This window comes from Corvus cornix, chromosome 8 (assembly GCF_000738735.6).
Source record: "Corvus cornix cornix isolate S_Up_H32 chromosome 8, ASM73873v5, whole genome shotgun sequence".
Lineage (NCBI taxonomy): Eukaryota > Metazoa > Chordata > Aves > Passeriformes > Corvidae > Corvus > Corvus cornix.
This window is the reverse complement of record NC_046338.1, coordinates 25,313,971-25,331,028: the sequence shown is the minus strand read 5'-3', so window position 1 is coordinate 25,331,028 and position 17,058 is coordinate 25,313,971. Positions and strand designations below refer to the sequence as shown.

General features: G+C 39.8%; 1 protein-coding gene across 14 annotated transcripts in view; it reads left to right on the top strand.

The window, feature by feature from the left end:
• The window catches only part of DNM3 (dynamin 3), a 173,445-nt gene that overhangs the window by 4,410 nt on the left and 151,977 nt on the right, over window positions 1-17,058 (top strand). For all 14 annotated transcript variants that reach the window (XM_039556361.1, XM_039556359.1, XM_039556356.1 and 11 more), the window contains exon 2: window positions 12,180-12,253. In XM_039556361.1, coding sequence (XP_039412295.1) covers window positions 12,180-12,253 — 74 coding nt within the window. The remainder of the gene's footprint in view (window positions 1-12,179; window positions 12,254-17,058) is intronic.

Sequence of the window (17,058 nt, the reverse complement as noted above, 5' to 3'; positions counted from 1 at the left end):
GCTCATTCTTTTCTGCTTGAGATGGCGGTTGTGAAAAGACTGCGTTGAATCATTAGGAGAAGAGAAGGGACTTTAACTCTGGCTGCTAGAGCAGAAAATTTCTCTGAAGAATGTAGACACATATTTAGATTGATGCTTCCTGGGGGAGATGTATTAAGATTGGTGCAGGTATTTTATTCTTTTAGTTACTAGGCATTGACAGAAAAACTTTTTTACAGAAAATCTCCTCTTTTGTGAAACAGGGATGAAAAAGCTAAGCAGTCAAACTGAATACAAACTGAGATACAAACTGAAATGTGGTGCTGTGTATTCTTTTTTAATCTTAAGAATCTTCTGGAAATGAGAGTCAGCCACTCCTTTTCCTGACTAATTAAGCCATTGTACAGCTTTGAGTACAGTATTGAGTATATTAGCCTAGTTATCAAAATACTCTGGTGCAACTAAAGCAAGAATTTTCAGGGTATTTCATTAATTAGAAACGGCAGCAAATGAGACAGTGGCTCATTTGGGTTTCTTCCCTGAATAAGTTTTCGCATTTACACATTGAAGAACAAACTGGCCATTTAGATGGGATACAGATGGCCTAGTTTTGTCCTTAAATGTAACTCCATTGTGGACTTAAATTTCTTTTTTTTTTTTTCATGTCTTGAGCATTGATATATACAAGGTAAAGGAAATGTGTGTTAAAAAACAGACATGCAAACAAATATGCTGATTTTTTACCACCACTTTACATGTAAAGTAATTTTTTTCCTCTAAAACTACTTTGAGGATTTGTCACTCTTATTTTCGGCATTTAAATTTTGCTGATTAAGAAAAGCTGTACTCTGTCATGAGGCAGGCATAGCGTAGGGAGATCTGACCTATATTCTGGCATTTAAGTTCAGTGTATCAAGCAGTTTAGAGATGCTAAATCAATAAGTAACACTTCACACTTTTGTAAAATGTACCTGTGAGAGTACATAGTCTTAGTATAAATTCAGCATGCTATGTACTATTAGGATATTGTGGCATTTAGTGAACGCAAGTGTAGTATTTGAAGTCTGAGCTCTAGACTTCAGAAAAACTTCAAAACCCTGCAAAAAGCAATGTTTGAAAAAACCCCAGTCTGGTCTCGAGTGCCTTGTGAGAAATCAGTGCTACAGATTCAGTGACAGTTGTTACTGGGAGTTCAATCCATCAAGGTACTTCAGGTGGCTGCACTCCTCTGAAAATTTTCAAAGCAGAACAATCATCTCAGGAGAGGTTTGTGGGTTGGGTTTGTGTTTTGTTTTTTTTTTTTGCAGACCATAGGTATCTACTTAATTTCATCCAAACTTTCCTGGTTCTTAATACACAGGCGCTTCTGAAAGTTCGGCAGATTGTGACTTTCTAGATTCTTGTATAATACTATAAATCCTGTTATTCACTGCCTTCAGGAAGGAGCCCACACTTGGGATTTCGTAGTGTTGAAATCAACAAATAACCAGCACCTTTTTTGTCTTGCTGTTTCTTGATGGGCACTGCTGCTGATGTTTCAAGCTTATGTCACTTTCCTGTGTAGGTGAAATAGCAAACAAGGATTTCCAGCTTAGATAAATAGATGTTAGCAGTATGATTGTTTGGACATTCACCAGTAAACATTGGGAGTGATGCTGCCACGGATTGCAGCAAAGACATGGAAGTATGGACACTGCTCTCTGCCACTCTTTACTGTATGACCTCAAACTGCTTTTTAAACATTACCCGCAGCTGCATCCACACATGCCTTAACTGTATGTAGAATATAGATTTTTTTATTCCTTTATTTTTAACTTGCTTCTATCTGCTTCTATCTGGTGGCATATAATCTTAAAATCAGTGTGGGATAACTGTGATTGTTGTCAAAAACTTGCTGTTATGCATTTCTCTTGTTTGAGTTGTGGCCGATTTAGATTTCTGTGTGGAACCAAAACTGAGTCTTGGATTCTGCTTTAAACAGCTGAGATGTAGCTGTGTTTCCTCATCCCGAAAAGGGACCCTTGCTGGTGTTTAGTTTGTGCTTCTAACAGCTTAGTCATTGAGAGAGATCATGTTTGTGGTTTGCCTTCCCTCAGTTGATCGCTGAGCAAATTGATGATGCTCCTCTAAGTATATATGAATTTCTCAAACAGTGCCTAGATTGCAAGCATGAGCAGCAGAGACTTTTTTGCTTTTTCTAGTTTGGTTTTCTTATTGTTTTTGGGGGTTTTTAAACATAAGGCCTCCCAGTAAATAGAAGTCTGTGAATTCCCCATGTTTGCTGTGCTCATGTGTAACGGGCTACTGGGAGGAATCCCTTTAATGCTGTATGTCTGCAGTATAAATATGCTGAGGAAATGAGCATTATTTAACTGTGACCTTGCATCTTTTTCTTCATCAAGTTGCATCAAGATGAACAAGGCAGCATTATTGAACTGGAGAGGAGCAAAATCCCATTTAACTGTGTGCTGGACTTTGATGTACTGCCAAGCACTGTTGTCTGTGATAGCCTCTGGGATGTAAAGGAGACGGTAGCTGGAGATAAGAGAGTTTTTCAAACCAAGTGTCTACTGATAATGTCAGGTTTTATAATTTGCATGTGGAAGTTATGCCTTTAATTCAGTACCTAGCATGGTATTTCTGCATCCTAGCTCCTGTGCAAAATCACCAAGATTTTGTTGTTCAGATGTGCAGGAGATTTACTCTTTGCTGTAATACAGATAGATTTCAGCCCTCATAGATGAGATCATCAAAGCCAGAGTAACCTTAGGCACTTGGTCTGTTGTTTACTCTGTACACTGCAGATGCCTAAAGCTGTGCACATTCAGTGGTGCTCAGCTCTAGAGGATGCTCTGAAGCTGCCTGTGTGTAACTCACCTGCAGAGAACAGACAGGGCTCTGAATGGCAAGGATGAGAACCACTGAGAGACATCTCTGCACTCTGCTGTGTGACAGTGGGGAGATGGGCTCTCTTCCAGGTCTGCTCATCAGCTGAGCTGGAAGCTGATGAAGAAATTTTGGCATAATTCATCAGAGGCAGTGTTGTGCCCTTGTGTGCTCACCTGTTCGTTTGCTCAGGTGCTAAACAAATGTTGACAGAAGATCCTCAGTGTCTGTCACATCTGGGAAGGAGTCTGGACTGAGACCTACAGCCTAATGGCTTTGTTATTGTTCTGGGAAGTAGCAGCACAAAATACTCTTTTGGTCAGACTATTAAGATGAATTTTTCTTGTAGTAATAATTTAGTTTCTGGTGAGCAGAGAGATGGGAGATCATGGCTGATATTAAATTTCACTGTCGAGCTAAACAGACTTTACATTGTCCTGGACAATATATTACTTTGCACATACCACAGGCTCAAAGAAGGATAAATGGGCAGGTATAAAAGGATAAAATAACTAGAGAAGAGAGGTGTTTGAGAAACTTGGATCACTTGCTCTGGAAACAATCTCCTTTCCCCCTTCCTTCTGTAGTTGTCTTCCTGTTGATAAATTCATGCTCTTTATACTGCAGTTCCCACTGTGTATACATTCCAGAGGGAGTACAAGAATTGAATCCAGTTACATTCCAGCACTGCAAAATGATCTGAAATGGCTTGTATTGTACCAAAAAAGGTAATTGTACAGTTTGACACCTTGTCTACCACAAAAGAAAAATGTATTTTTACAATGCTTCTGAAGAGGCAAAATTTTTTGGATTTTACTAGGATGTGTCACAGCTGATTGCATACTGTGCTACTGTTTAAAAAGTCTGTACTGATGGATCCCAGTTCAGGATCGTGGGATTTGGGAGGAAGAGGAACAGCTTATTTTTTCTGGGTTTTTGGTAACAACACTGGAATTCACAATATCTAAAAGATTTGTCCTGACAGAGTATCAAGAGGTGAATTATTTGCTAAATGCAAGTATTTCTGTAGTAGTTAGCGTCATGTAGCTGATATGCCTGGATTGTTGGGACATGTTGTTTTCTTTCTGATCCTTGCAGTCAGATTTTTGTTTGTGTCCGATTATGTTATGGAGGAAAACTTTCTACTCAAATCTTTCTAAAGAAACATTGTTAATAGCATTTGGGAGCTGGAAGTGATTGGGAAAAACCCCAAACAGCCAAGGTCTATTTAGAGCACTGACAACAATTTAAAGTGAGTGAAGAATTTTTGTTGTTTGTTTCTTGTGTTGAGATACAGAATCTTGCTGCATTAGTATTCGTCCCGAGAATGGATGAGCTTTTATGCACCAGCATCCTATGCAAATGAGTCCTTTCGTAAAAGCAAACATATCTGATTAGGGAGAATAAGTTGTCCTGCAAAGTCTCCTTTATTCTTTCTGACACTAAAATTATGAGAATTGTTGGGATTTCTTTGTATTTTGTGCTTCCTTTCTCCCCCTTCCACCAGCACTTGGAATTGATGGAGAGCACCGTTGGGCAGGAAATAGCAGAAGCTTTTGTAAAATCTTAAAAGGGAAAAAGGAAAAAGGGCATTTTCACAAATGGAATTAGGATGATGCAGCAAAGTGTTGGCTGGCTGCCAGGGAGGACAGATGCATCATGCATACCGTGCCTTGCCCATGAGCCTGCACATTGGCAGCTCCCTGCTCTGTTCATCCAGTGAGCCCGCAGCCCAGCACAGTCACTGCAAACAGAGCACTGTTCATCTAATACTCCTGAGCTTTTGCCTGGCAGGTTTTCATGCCTGTGTATGGCAAGTTTGCAGTCCTGTAAGCATTACTGAGATTCTAAAACTTTCTATCATGTAAAAGACATTTTTTTGAATACTAGGAAGTGCATTTTCTTTCCTTGAGTCAGTGAACAGGCTTGCCTTTTTCTGTGTGGAAATGTGATGTGGGGTACTGTCACTGTTGTTAAAATACAGCATTAAACTTGGTCTAAGAAGGTCTGTGCCTTCTTAGACTTGAGTTCAAATGTCCCTACTTTGGAGAACCTGTTGGTTCCAACTATGTTTAATGGAAGACTTTACCACTGGGACCAGAGTAATTTCTGACACTAATTTTCTCATAACCCTATAGTGCCTAATGGGGGAGGTGTAATAACTTCTGGCAGCTTGTTGGGCAGAAATGCTGCTGTTACTTACAGAAAGCTTCTTCCAGTCCAAGAGAAATATAATGACAGGGATTCCTAAGCCTGCTCTCTCTCCAATCTTCTGCATGAAGAGGAAACCTCAAGCTTTCCTTTCTCACCTTAGTGGTGCCTAAGCACTGCCATTGACTATATTTGTTATGGAGGTGCCCAGCTAGTGTGACTGGAATCCCTTGCCAGCTTATTTGAAGTTTTTCAAAGACTTCAAAAATACTTTTTTTGTCACATTTAGAATCAACACTCAGATATTCACATAGTTGGGTCTTTTTGGGTAGACTTTTTTTTTTTACCATTGCTCCCTGGGTTTTTTTATAGTTGGTCTCAATTCCATAAAGGAGTGGGGGAAAAGAGACCCAAAGAGACATTTTAGGCTGCTAGCTGTAGTGCTGTGTAAGATTTTCAACACTTTAATTTTTATTTTTCTTAATTCAGCCTGTGTTCTTACTTGAAAGTGATGGATAGGATAGTTGCGGTGTCCCTGCTTTGCTGTTGAGGTCCAGTAGTTCAGCAGTGGTGGTGAAGGACATTGATGGGTTGGAAAACAGCTTCTCAAAACCACCACGTTTATGTACCCTGCTTGAGAGGAAGAGAGAGTTGACAGCCCTGAGGTGTCTGGATACTCTGTTTCTTGCCCCTGAAGACCTGGACACATTGCATGGGCTGCAATGTGTAGTTACTGCTCCTGGGTATTAGACTGTGCTTGATTGAGGAAATTAATTAAAATCATTCATCAGTTGAAGGAAGATTTACCTTGAAAGAACGGTTGCTGCAAACTGAGACCAAACATGAACTAAGCACCAGCCATCTATGCTGGGTGGTTTCCAAAAAAACACCAGAAAGATTGGTACAGAGCCTTAGGAGCTGATATATCTGAGATCACTAAAAATCCACAGCCTCTGAAGTGCATTTAGCATGCCTGGTAGGCCTTATTAAGATAAGTATCATTGGTCTTCAATAAAGCAGATTAATTGTCTTGTATATCTTCCTGTAAGGCCCATTATATTAGGCCAAGGTTTTACAGGTGTTGAACAAAGCTGTGGAAGACTCTTGATTTGACAGACATTGTGCCAAAACAAAAACCATTTACTCTTCTGTAACTAATGAAAGGAGGTGAGGGATCAAGTGGTGGCTGACAATAAGAACTGCTCTCTGTACTTGGAGCTGATGAGGAGCAACATAGATGGCCAAATATCAGTGTCATGTAGAAACACTACTGTGTTATGGAATTAAAAAAAGGCACATGGTTGAGAACGTCAAAGCACAGCTGAGGTAGTGCCTCAAGGCTTTTGAGACTTCTTGAAAACATGTCCTAGGGTTATCTTTGTACTGTCACTTGAAGGGTAGACAATATGTGCTTCCAAAGCCACTAAGAATAAATACAGTGGTGTCTTGTGTCAGTGATGACAAATCTCATGGACTTAATTCCTAAGAAGGCCTCTGCATAAATGCAAAGTACATTTCCTATCTCTTGGACATACCTGGCTTTGTAATGAATTAAAAGCGAGTGAAGAATCTGCTGCTGGGTCCTCTGAGGCATTGGTGAGCACAGGAGCAGGTGAGATAGAATGAACACATCTGCAAAATAGGTCTGCAGATGTATATTTTTAGCATTAAGAGTTCTCCAGTTATTAATTAGCTGGGTTTGGTATATGGGTTTTTAAAACCTGATGAAAGAAGTTAGAAATGTTTCATGCTTCCCTTCCTTAGGCTTACACTGGACCATGCTTTTTTCTGTTTCTTGAGTTTTTTTAGCACTTTGCTTTGAGGCTAATTATGAGAAATGGAAGAAAAATGAAAGCTTGTTGAGTACTTGCGTGTGTTTTCCACAGAACTTGGAGATACTGTATGGACATGTGTCAGTGTTCCTGTGAAACCGTGTGGTCTTTCACACAGATATGGCCATTCAACTGCTAATATGGGCCACAAGTGCTCCTGGTGTGCCAGGCTGGAGTTGTATAAAACAATAAACACTGTTGGAAAAAGGCCCGGGAAAACTTTTGACTTTGGGCGTAATTGCTTTCTATTGCAATTAAAGCTATGTGCATTCCTTGGCAAAACTTGGGAATGAAAGCCTGTGGGGAGTGCTACCAATGCACTGTTGTTTATATTAGCTGCTGGTGGATCATGGCCTTTCTGCATTTGAGGGAAATTTAGGGTCTTGGGATGGACTTTGTGTTAGTGGGAGAACTTTTGTAACATTGCTAATGTTGTTTGGCAGAATGAAATAGATGGGTAATTTCTGTTTTTCTGTAAGAGAACTCTGGCTCTTGCCCTGAGCCTGGCATGTTTCTACCCTTTCTGAAAAATGTGGAGGCTTTTTCTTTGGCGGCAATTCTGATTTTTTTAAACGATTCATCACTATCGATTTGAATTGTTCATAGCTCTTTAATTAATGCAATTACTGTGTAATCATTGGCATTTTCATTGGTTATTTGATTTCCTGGATTCCCCCTGTTTTGTATGAATTAATTATATTGCTATTAATGTAAATTAGTTGCCATTTATCCTGTGTGATACTCACCATGTAACTGATCAAAGCACAGAACGTTTCTCAGTCCTATACTGGCAAAGAAAAACAAATTTAAGTTACTCTTTTGAAACTACAAATAAGTTTTAAGGGGTGATGCATCATCACTTCACACAAACTGGGGATTCTTTTGTTTTGTCTTTTTTTTTTTTTTCCCCGTAATAAATGCTGTTAGTGTGTTAGAGATCTCCTAAATGGAAACTCTTATACTCTACCTGGAAATCCCCCCGGAACACATTATGTTTATGTTTTATTTGTTTGATGTGTTTTTTTTCTTTGTAAGCTGCAGTCCTTCATTATAATGAGACCACCTCACTGCAGGAGCCCCCTGCCTAGTTTGCTTTTCAGCATTTCACTACAGTTTCTGCCCTTCCTGAAACTTCCATCCCTTCCATGAGACTCTTCAATTAATGAGTTGTCTAATTACTTTTTCACCTTAAAGCCCAAACTGGCTTATTATTGTAAACTGCTGAAGTGTTGGTATGGCCCTTGAAAACTTGTTTCACCATCCCGTGGCATCAGTTTGAGACCTGGGTTTTAGCAAGTCAAATTCAAACTATTGTCTGTTCCTTTATGCATTAAACAAGCACTAGGCACCAGACTTCGTAGATACACTTGTCCAGATCTCTGATACTGGAAATGAGCAGTACTAGAGAGTGAAGACAACACAGCTTGTGTTGTGCTGTAAGACATGAGTAATTTTATAGGGTAAAAATTTTTTGGCCCTGAAAATATTTTGCTCTTGAAAGTATTTAATGATATTCTTACAGCTGAGTGCATTCTAAGATTGATGAGTTCCTGAAGGGATGTCTTGGCAGACCTGGCTGTTTGCCTCTTATTTGCATTTGGTATATTCAGCACTGGCCAGGCCTTGCTGATGGACTGTCCTGTCACTGCAGCATTGCTGCTGAGCCGGTACAGCTGCTGTCAGCACAGCGCTTTGTGCTGAAAATGCTCTGAGAGTAAAGATGTAAAAGTAGTTGGAATCCTAATGCAGGATGAATGTCTCTTAAAGGAGCAGGGCTTTCATTCCCAGCTTTATTCTTGCAGAATGTGTTTCTTCGTTCCTGCACCTCATCATTGTTAAGTGGTCCTGCAAGTTGTGCACACAGGTGATCCCAGGTTCACTCCCCCCACCACAAAAACAGCCTTTTCTCCCCCTTGTTGGTGTCTTTGAGCACACATTCTCAGGCATGAAAATTTTCCTAGATGGATTTCTTTGCATATGTTTCAACTCTGATGTGAATTTTTTCTCCCAACTCTCACCAAACAAATGTGTACATGCTAACCAAAAGGTGTGGATAGCAGCTCTCTCAAGTCTGTCCTTAGAAGAATGTTAGGGTGTGCCATCAGGATACGGAGGGGCACTGTCCTTTTGGTCAGAAGGAACCTTTGAGACTTGCCTCTGTTCATTCCTGTTGTATTTCTTGCTGCTGCTACTTGTATAAGCTGTGGGGCCATTTCTAATACAGAGGGGTTTTGTTCAGCACCACTAACAAACTCTTTAGAGAATGTTTTCTGTTCCAAGGGGAGGGGAAGAGGACCTGCATCCTGTCCTGTGGATATCAGAGTCTGTTACTGTCAAATTATAGTGTGCTACTATGTTGCTTCCTAAAGCAGTGCAAGCTATGTTTCAGATTTGATTTACATTTCTGTGTGTGGTTAAAAATTTGCTTTTTTATCTGGAAGTAGAGTTCATGGATTTATGTGTAACATCTGATTTGAGCTGTACAGAGAATGCACACAGGTGTCGTTGCCTTGTGGCTGAAGCTGAAATTTCAAATGTTAAAAAAAAAAATCCCCTATCCTTGTGGGCAGGTTGACGTCAGTGTCTCTTTCATAGAGGTAAAGCACCCATTCAGTGGTTAAGTGGTGGGGGGGAATTTTCTCCTGAACTCTTGCTGTGAACCCCATTACCTTCATTTTTCGATGTTTCCCTCTTCAAACTGTGCATTTGTAGCAGAAGTTTTATGTCCTGCTGCTGCACTGTTTAGTTGGTTATGTGATCAACACAGCTCTCCCTCTCACCAAGCAGGAACCTCTCTCTGCTGATGTTTGCTTGAACAGAAGATAGTTCAGCTCATTAGACAGGGTTAAAGAATGCCATTGCTTTTGGGCATGTTAAGAGGACGTGCTGAAGGAAAATTGTTGTCTTACCTTTCTTTGTAATTTTGCTGTTAAGGAAAGGTCAGCGTTGTATACACTGGGAGCTGCATTAATGCAATGTTCTTTATTGCTGAATGTGCTTAGTCTGAAGCAGAAAATCAATAAATCTTTTCAGCCTTTGACTCCCTGAAGGATTTTCCTGTCTCCTGTGGTGCTGTAGAGGACACTGGTTTGGGTGAACACTTTGTCCTGAGTGGCAAGTCATTTTAGCTTCTTAATGAAAAAAGAAAAGTATTTTTTTAAAAACAGGTATTAAATGCTTGAAAACCAGTGTATGAAACTGTAATCTTAATAGGCATTTGCTACGTCGTGGGCTACTGTTGTTTCAGTGCATACAGAAGAATGACCGTGTTCCCATTACTGTTTTCTCTGTTTCCCCATGAGAAAATATCAGTAGATGTTCATTGAGGGGCAGCTCTCTCTCCATTAGTAGATACTGAAATTATGATAGACCTATTTGAGGGCCTTTGGCATCTCTTTAACCTAATTCCTGTTTCCTGTTGCTGTCTCAACTGTTATAAAGCATCATAGCGGATTAAATCAGTACACCTGATGTTTTTGCAGTACCTTTGTTTTAGAGATTACTTGAATTCCTAATTAATTGTACTTCTGCCTGCAGGTCTGTGTTTGAGTAGGGAAGTTAATGAGCTAGCTTGTTTGAACAGCCTCCCCTTTCATGGTGTGCTTTGGTTTGCAGAGTAATCACACTGTAAGCATGCATTAACAGGTACTGAGAAAGGGAAACACAATTCAGCTAGAAATTAACACTGTTTTGTTCAAAATGCTGGGGAGTTCTCAAGTGGTGCAGGGCACAACTGACAGCTAGTCTTGTTCCTCAGAGCCTTAGAACTGCTTGCTTTTTTTTTTTTTTTTTTTAAATATCTAAATGTTAGGTTGGGAAGGAAACATCCAGTGCTCATATCACAGGTGGAGTTACTGTGTTTCTCTTCTGCCGAAGTCTTGTTACCTTGTTGGTGCTTGTGGAAAGAGGTTCGCTGTAGCGTTCCTGAGCCTGTCTTGGCCTGGGACTGCTCAGACCTAGTATTATCTGATTTGCACAAATAATATCCTGAATATTAGTGTGGTTTATTTTTCATAGATGTACGCTCAAGGCCTGCTTTAAACTATGCAGGTTTGTGTGCTGCCTTTAAAGGGGCTGCAAAAGTCAGGCTTCCATTAAGTAGTGCAAGGTCAGTATGAAGATACTCAGTGGTTATAGGCAAGAGGTGATTTCTTAAGTGGCTTGAGCAGACCTATCTTAGCAGTTCTGTCTAAAGGGCTGACAGGACTATAGTTTGTTCCTTTGACTCTTGTCCTTCTCCCCATCCCTCCCAAAGACACTGCACATTCCTGCCTCACGTTTGTACAGGCACTTAGGTGAATAACAACAGTCACCCAGATCATCTCTGCCATTTGACTGAAAACTCCTGCCCTAATCCTTTGCTGCATTGCTTTTCACCTGAGCCAGAGAGGTGAGTTAGCAGTGCTGCTAAGGCAGGCAAGCGAGTAACTTAACATCCCTTGTAAGGCAGGAAAAATGAGGGGATTTTGATGAGCTTACACTGATTGTGCAACTCTGTTTACCCCTGAATTTTATTCCTCTGGAGATGCTTATTTGAAGCAAATACTCTCCAAAGCCTCTCACTGAACCTCATCTCATAGTTTTTAAATTTTTAATGGGTATGGCAACTGGGGAAGACCCTGAGAAAAATGTCTGTTACTTTTTTTTAGATTTCTTTCTTTTCAGTTGCATAAGGAGTCTCCCTTTTTTTAGAGACACGGAACGGATCATGGGGATGCATAATGATATGATAGAGCTGGTGTCTTTGTTTCCTTGCTTGTTTTCTGGTCTAAGGATACTCTCTCCCTCTGTCCCACAGGACTTCTGGTGCTCAGCTTTCACTCAAAAACTTCTGGGTAGATGTGTTACTGGAAAAGTTATTTGGGGATTTGAGCTGGCAGAAGTGTGTGAGAGAGTAGGTGTGTGACAGTGTGCTGACAGTTTAGTTTGTCCAGAGCTTTGGTGTGGTGTGTTTGTAGTGTATTCTTATGTCCAGATCCTCTTCAAATCAAGTGTACAGTGATGACAGAATCATTTTAGAGGGCCTGGTAAATTTGGGCATGGCTTCAGGTACTCCTGCTATGCAAAATTAGATGTTATATGTGATGGTCTTGAAGAGGCTTGGTAATGCCCTGAGACAGTAATTTAGTTTTAATACACATTTGTCTAATATGTAATGACCTACTACTATCTTGAACCAAAGTTAACAGCCCTACTTTATAGGAGTATTTGATATAAATCTGTCCACACCAACTTTCCATTTTCATGCATAGGAGGTTCCAAATTAATCCAATATCTTATGTAACTGCACATTACTTTCTGGCTAGTAACTATTTTTTTTAATGTTTCTAGGGATTTTCTTCCACGAGGTTCTGGAATTGTGACAAGACGACCATTGGTCCTGCAACTCATCACTGCTAAAACAGGTAATCTCCTCCTCTTTTTGGGTCAATGCCTGGACAAAGTGCTGATGTACTTCAGCAGGAGAAAAAACTTTTCTAAGAACACATCAGCAATGTGAAGAAAGATGCCACTAGACTGTCTGCAACAAAGGCCTGCTGCTTCAAAACTGTATGCTCAGGACCAACTCATCTCATTGTCCTGTCTGGGGAAATGGTAACATCTAAATCCTGGAGCACGTGGTGAATTGAATCCAAGATCAGACTCGAAGCAGTGGAGAAACATCATTACATGCAATATGCTTTGGAAATTGGCTTTGATTTATTCATTTCTTAATGAGCTTTGCAGTTGTATTAGTTAACACATCAAAATTGCTGCACTTCCACCTTTAACTATTGCTCCAGTGCACACAGATTTGATTCCACACAGCCTGTTTTCATAACTTGTCTTTTTTGGTTGGGCTCATTGCACTAAGTAGAGCAGAAGGTGGATTGGGGGAAAACAAGGTTTCTATGTATTTGTCTGGTCAAAAATATCAATATTTTTGGGTGTACCACTAAGCTGTGGGATATATTGAGATCTTTTATCAGAATTCACCACTCTCTACTCTTCCATGAAGCACTTGAACTGCTGTGGTGTAGCTCAGTTCCCTGGCATACATAAAAGCAGCTATGGTTCACCATCATTCCAATTTTTATTGTTGTTACTTCCAAACTACTTCTAAACCAATGTAAGCAACAAAAATCACTGGTTTGCTGTTTACTTCTGCTTGAAATAGTAAAAATGAAATGAAATAACATCCAAACCAGCACTGAAAACCAAAAAGTAGTCTTTGAATTATGGACCATGATGAAACTGGGGAAGAAATGAAATTACAGCTGCCTGTGAAACTGTAGCCTGTCCCTGTGTGTGACGTGTAATTAAGTTTTTGTGTATATTTTTTTCCTGAAGGTCTTTGCTTTGTTCAACAGGAAGGTAGACTGCAGTCTGCCTGGGCTTCAGGGTTTTTTCTGAATTATTGCTTTTAAAACACAGTCATACTTTCAGTGCCTCTATGAAATTTTCCATGGTGTTTGTGCTGTAGAAGAGAATAGAATTCAGTATTTCTGCATGCTCAGCTTAGAAACTTTAGTGTATAAGTGTGTAATACACTTACAGTGCTTTATATCTATTAAATACTAACGTTTGTTTTAGTTGGAGAAATGAACACTTGCCATTTCTGCATATCTGGCTTTTGGCCTCTGACAGATGATGCAGAAATGCATGAATAAGGCTTAGCTGTGGAAAGTCTTCATCCGACTTTTCTGGCACCATGCAAGAGCAGAAGAAAGAATAGCATTGAGCTTTGGGCTGGCAATCCTAACAAAATGACTGAACTGAGAGGATGTGTTAGTAAGTGAGCACTTACACTCTGACCTCAAGTGGTTAAATACTTATTCATGGACACCCATCCTAAACTTACCCTGACTGGTCTGTGTTGACCTCTTTTGTAAAATCATCATTGTCCCTTGGTTAAAGGGGACTGAAAGGGCTTCCCTTTATCTGGTATTTTCCTCATTAGTATGTTCCTGAAGTATTATTGGCTTTAGGTAGGTCTCTAGGTTTCATATAGGTACCTTCTCTGCTGAAAGCTTGTTCTTCATTATAACTTAAATAACACAACAAAAACCTTAAAAATTCCAGAGAACTGAGCTTCAGCCTAATTGTGTGTTTCCTGGATGTCAAGGCGTATTTCTCCCTTTGGGAAATGCTGTGTATTTCTTGTTTGGAATTAAATGCCAAGATCCTTAAAATGCATGCTTTAATTTAATTTTGTTACTTTCTTTAAACTTCGTTCCACTGTTGTTGTTTTTGGTGGTGAAATTCCAAGTAACTTTATCTTTTAAGTCACCTTTATCTTTGTGAACTAATTTTAAGAAAAGAAAATAAAGAAAACTCCTTAGAGAAGCACAGTGTTCTTTTACAGGAAGCAGATGCTGGACTGATTTCTGTGAAGCCCATAATTACCTAAAATGGTACAGAATAATTAGAGGGCTGTATCAGCTTCTTGTTGCTGTAGTAAACAAAACTAATTTTTAATCCTAGGATTTTGCTTGACTCTTAAAAGTAACTATTCTTAATCTTGGAGTATTTCTTGGGAAAGAGGGGGCACTTTCTATACAGGCATGTACAGATGACTACAAGATACTTCAGCAGCATTTTGGAACTGGCTGAGAACAGGTGGTTAAAGCTTCATTTAACTTTGAGTCATTGCACTAAGGGATGAAAATGAGCAGAGGAGACATTTGTGCACATCAAACTGAACAAAAAGAGAAAGCTTTGACCATCCATTATTAGGGTCGGACATGGCATGGAAGGGGGTGCAGCAGGAACTGGTTGTGAGGAGTTATCGGGGACCCTCCAACATCTGAGAGATCTGACACATCTGGGTAAAGAGCTGTTACCCCTGCAAGGGGTAACATTAAACAATTGAATCGTAAGAAATGTGTCTCATGAGAGATGTGGCGTATATATATTTTTAGAATTTTGTTTGCCTATTTTAAAAGTTCTCTGTAGTTTGTACAAAGCTATTTTGCAGTGACCTGTTGACCTCCTTTAGTCACTGACATGTTTTGGTGGTACTAGTACAATTCCTAAATGGTTTCATGGCATTTGCACTTCACATCCAATGCAGATACTGTACTCTGCTGAAATATTGAAGGCAAATACAAAGTTTTAAATTCAATATTGCAATCGACAAGTCAGTCTTTAATAGTTTTTGAGTATTTTTCTCTGAGTTTGATAATGTGAGAAATACCGAGTAGCATAGAATAAGTCAAAATATGGATGTTAAAAAGAATTTTGAGTCCTCTGAAGGACAGTGGGTTGTTCTCTGTTGTTCCCAGTCTCTGAAGGAGGTCAGAGTAGGGAATATTTAGTCCCACCTGGGAAGGTGCAGTTTAGTGAGTTTTAGAAGGCTCAGGTGTGGGCAGGGTGCTGTCAGCTGGGAACCTGCCTGATGGCCACCTTCAGGTTTAACAAGGTGGGCAAGAGAGCTGGGATAGATAGCCTATTCAGAGGATGGGCATGGGAGGAATTCCACCTGCTCTTTTCCTGGGTGAGACATGGGATGTGAGGGCAGTTTATTTTGTGAGACTTTGATGTCTATATTCAGGCAGAAGAATATGCTGGTTCTTTCAGTATTTGACTGCTGCTGTGTAAGATCCAGGGAGCTCCAGGATGCTTTCTCACCAGGCAGCATTGGTTTAAAATGCTGCAGTGTTGTGGTATTTCAGCAGTTCCCAGTGTGTGTAGAATGCTTGTCTCTCTGTTTCTTATTCATGATTGCTTTCCTGGAGCAGGAATGCGTTATGTCTTTTAGAAGGATTTTTCTCTATGTGTCTTTAGGATGCAAGTGTTGGTGCACAGCTGACCTGGGATGAGAATTTTGAGTGAGCTTGTGAAGTGGTGGGTTTTTCTTCCTTTGCACTGGTATTCCTTAATTTTTACATTAAAACTTACTTCTTCAACATTCGAAGTTTCGGTTTCACAACTTTGAGCGTGGTTCTTAGTTTGGTGTTTTTTTTGATCTAATACAGCAGTAAGATTAGTTTTTGTTGCAGTTAATAGATATTTTAAGTGGTGCTGCTGAGTAAGCTTTGGGAAGATAACAACTTGAAATTTCTGAGATCTTGAGAGATGGGTTGGTGGTTTTTTTGGTTTTTTGTTTGTTTTTGTTCATTTTGTTGTGGGTTTTGTGTGTGGTTTATTTTTTTCCTTCTGCTGCCACACATTCTGTATAACCTTAGGCAATCTGTTCTTGCTGTGCCTTCTTCTGCCTGTGCAGGTGAGATAATGACTAGATTCTTTGAGATTAGGCAGTACTTTTTTTTGAACAGCAGTGGCAACAAAAATGTGTGAAGCCTTTTTAGTAGGTCTTCTCTTTGTTAAAAATACATTGCCTGCTGTATAAATCCTATTATTTGTTATTATTGTGTTAAATATCCTTGCTCTACGAGAGTTATTTTTCTCTTTGATTTTTTTGGAGGAATTTCAAATTTTCTTCTTGCTTCAACAGATTAACAGATTTTGAAAATCATTATTGAGGTGGACATTTTTTAGATGAATGAGTCATGTGTACAATACCCACATTTGTTGGAGTTCTGTTAATTAGAATACGAAGTGGAAAGTAAATCATAAGGTTCAAAAGACATTCTGTTTTTTTCTGAAGTCTTGCAGATGCTCTTTTCTATTGAAATGATTGAGCTTCAATCCAGATTTCATGTATTGCAAGACTATTCCTCAAGCATAGCCATCTTCTGTTGCCATCTGGTGGCAAAAACAATCCTCTAACAGAAAATGAAATATAAATTTAGACTGGTTATTTCAGCTAACAGAAGTGATCTTAGAGACTTCATCAGCTGGGAGGCATTTGGAGGTCTTCAGGGACAAGATCTAGAAAAATGCCGTGGTGCCAATAGCAGGGAAGAGAATGGGCACTTTTCAGAGAGGAAAGGCAGACAGTGACTGCCATTTCCTGGATCTCTCATTCAGGTGATGAACAGGGATGCTGGAGAGATTAGTAAAATTACTGAGGTGCGTACCCCAAAGCTAAAGAGTGACACCAGCATGGGGAAAAGCTGGTAATAATGGGTGACCCCTTCCTGAGACAACGAAAGGCTCATCACCCAAACAGGACTGATATCCTGGAAGAGGGACAGTACTGCTGGTTTGAAACCTGAATTTAAGCTTAGTGTTAAGGTGCAGATGTTCCTTTGCACCTGCAGATCTCCAAATTATTGCTGTCTGTACTGGTAATCTGAGCTAATCCCCAGGGACTGCTGAGGTCTGG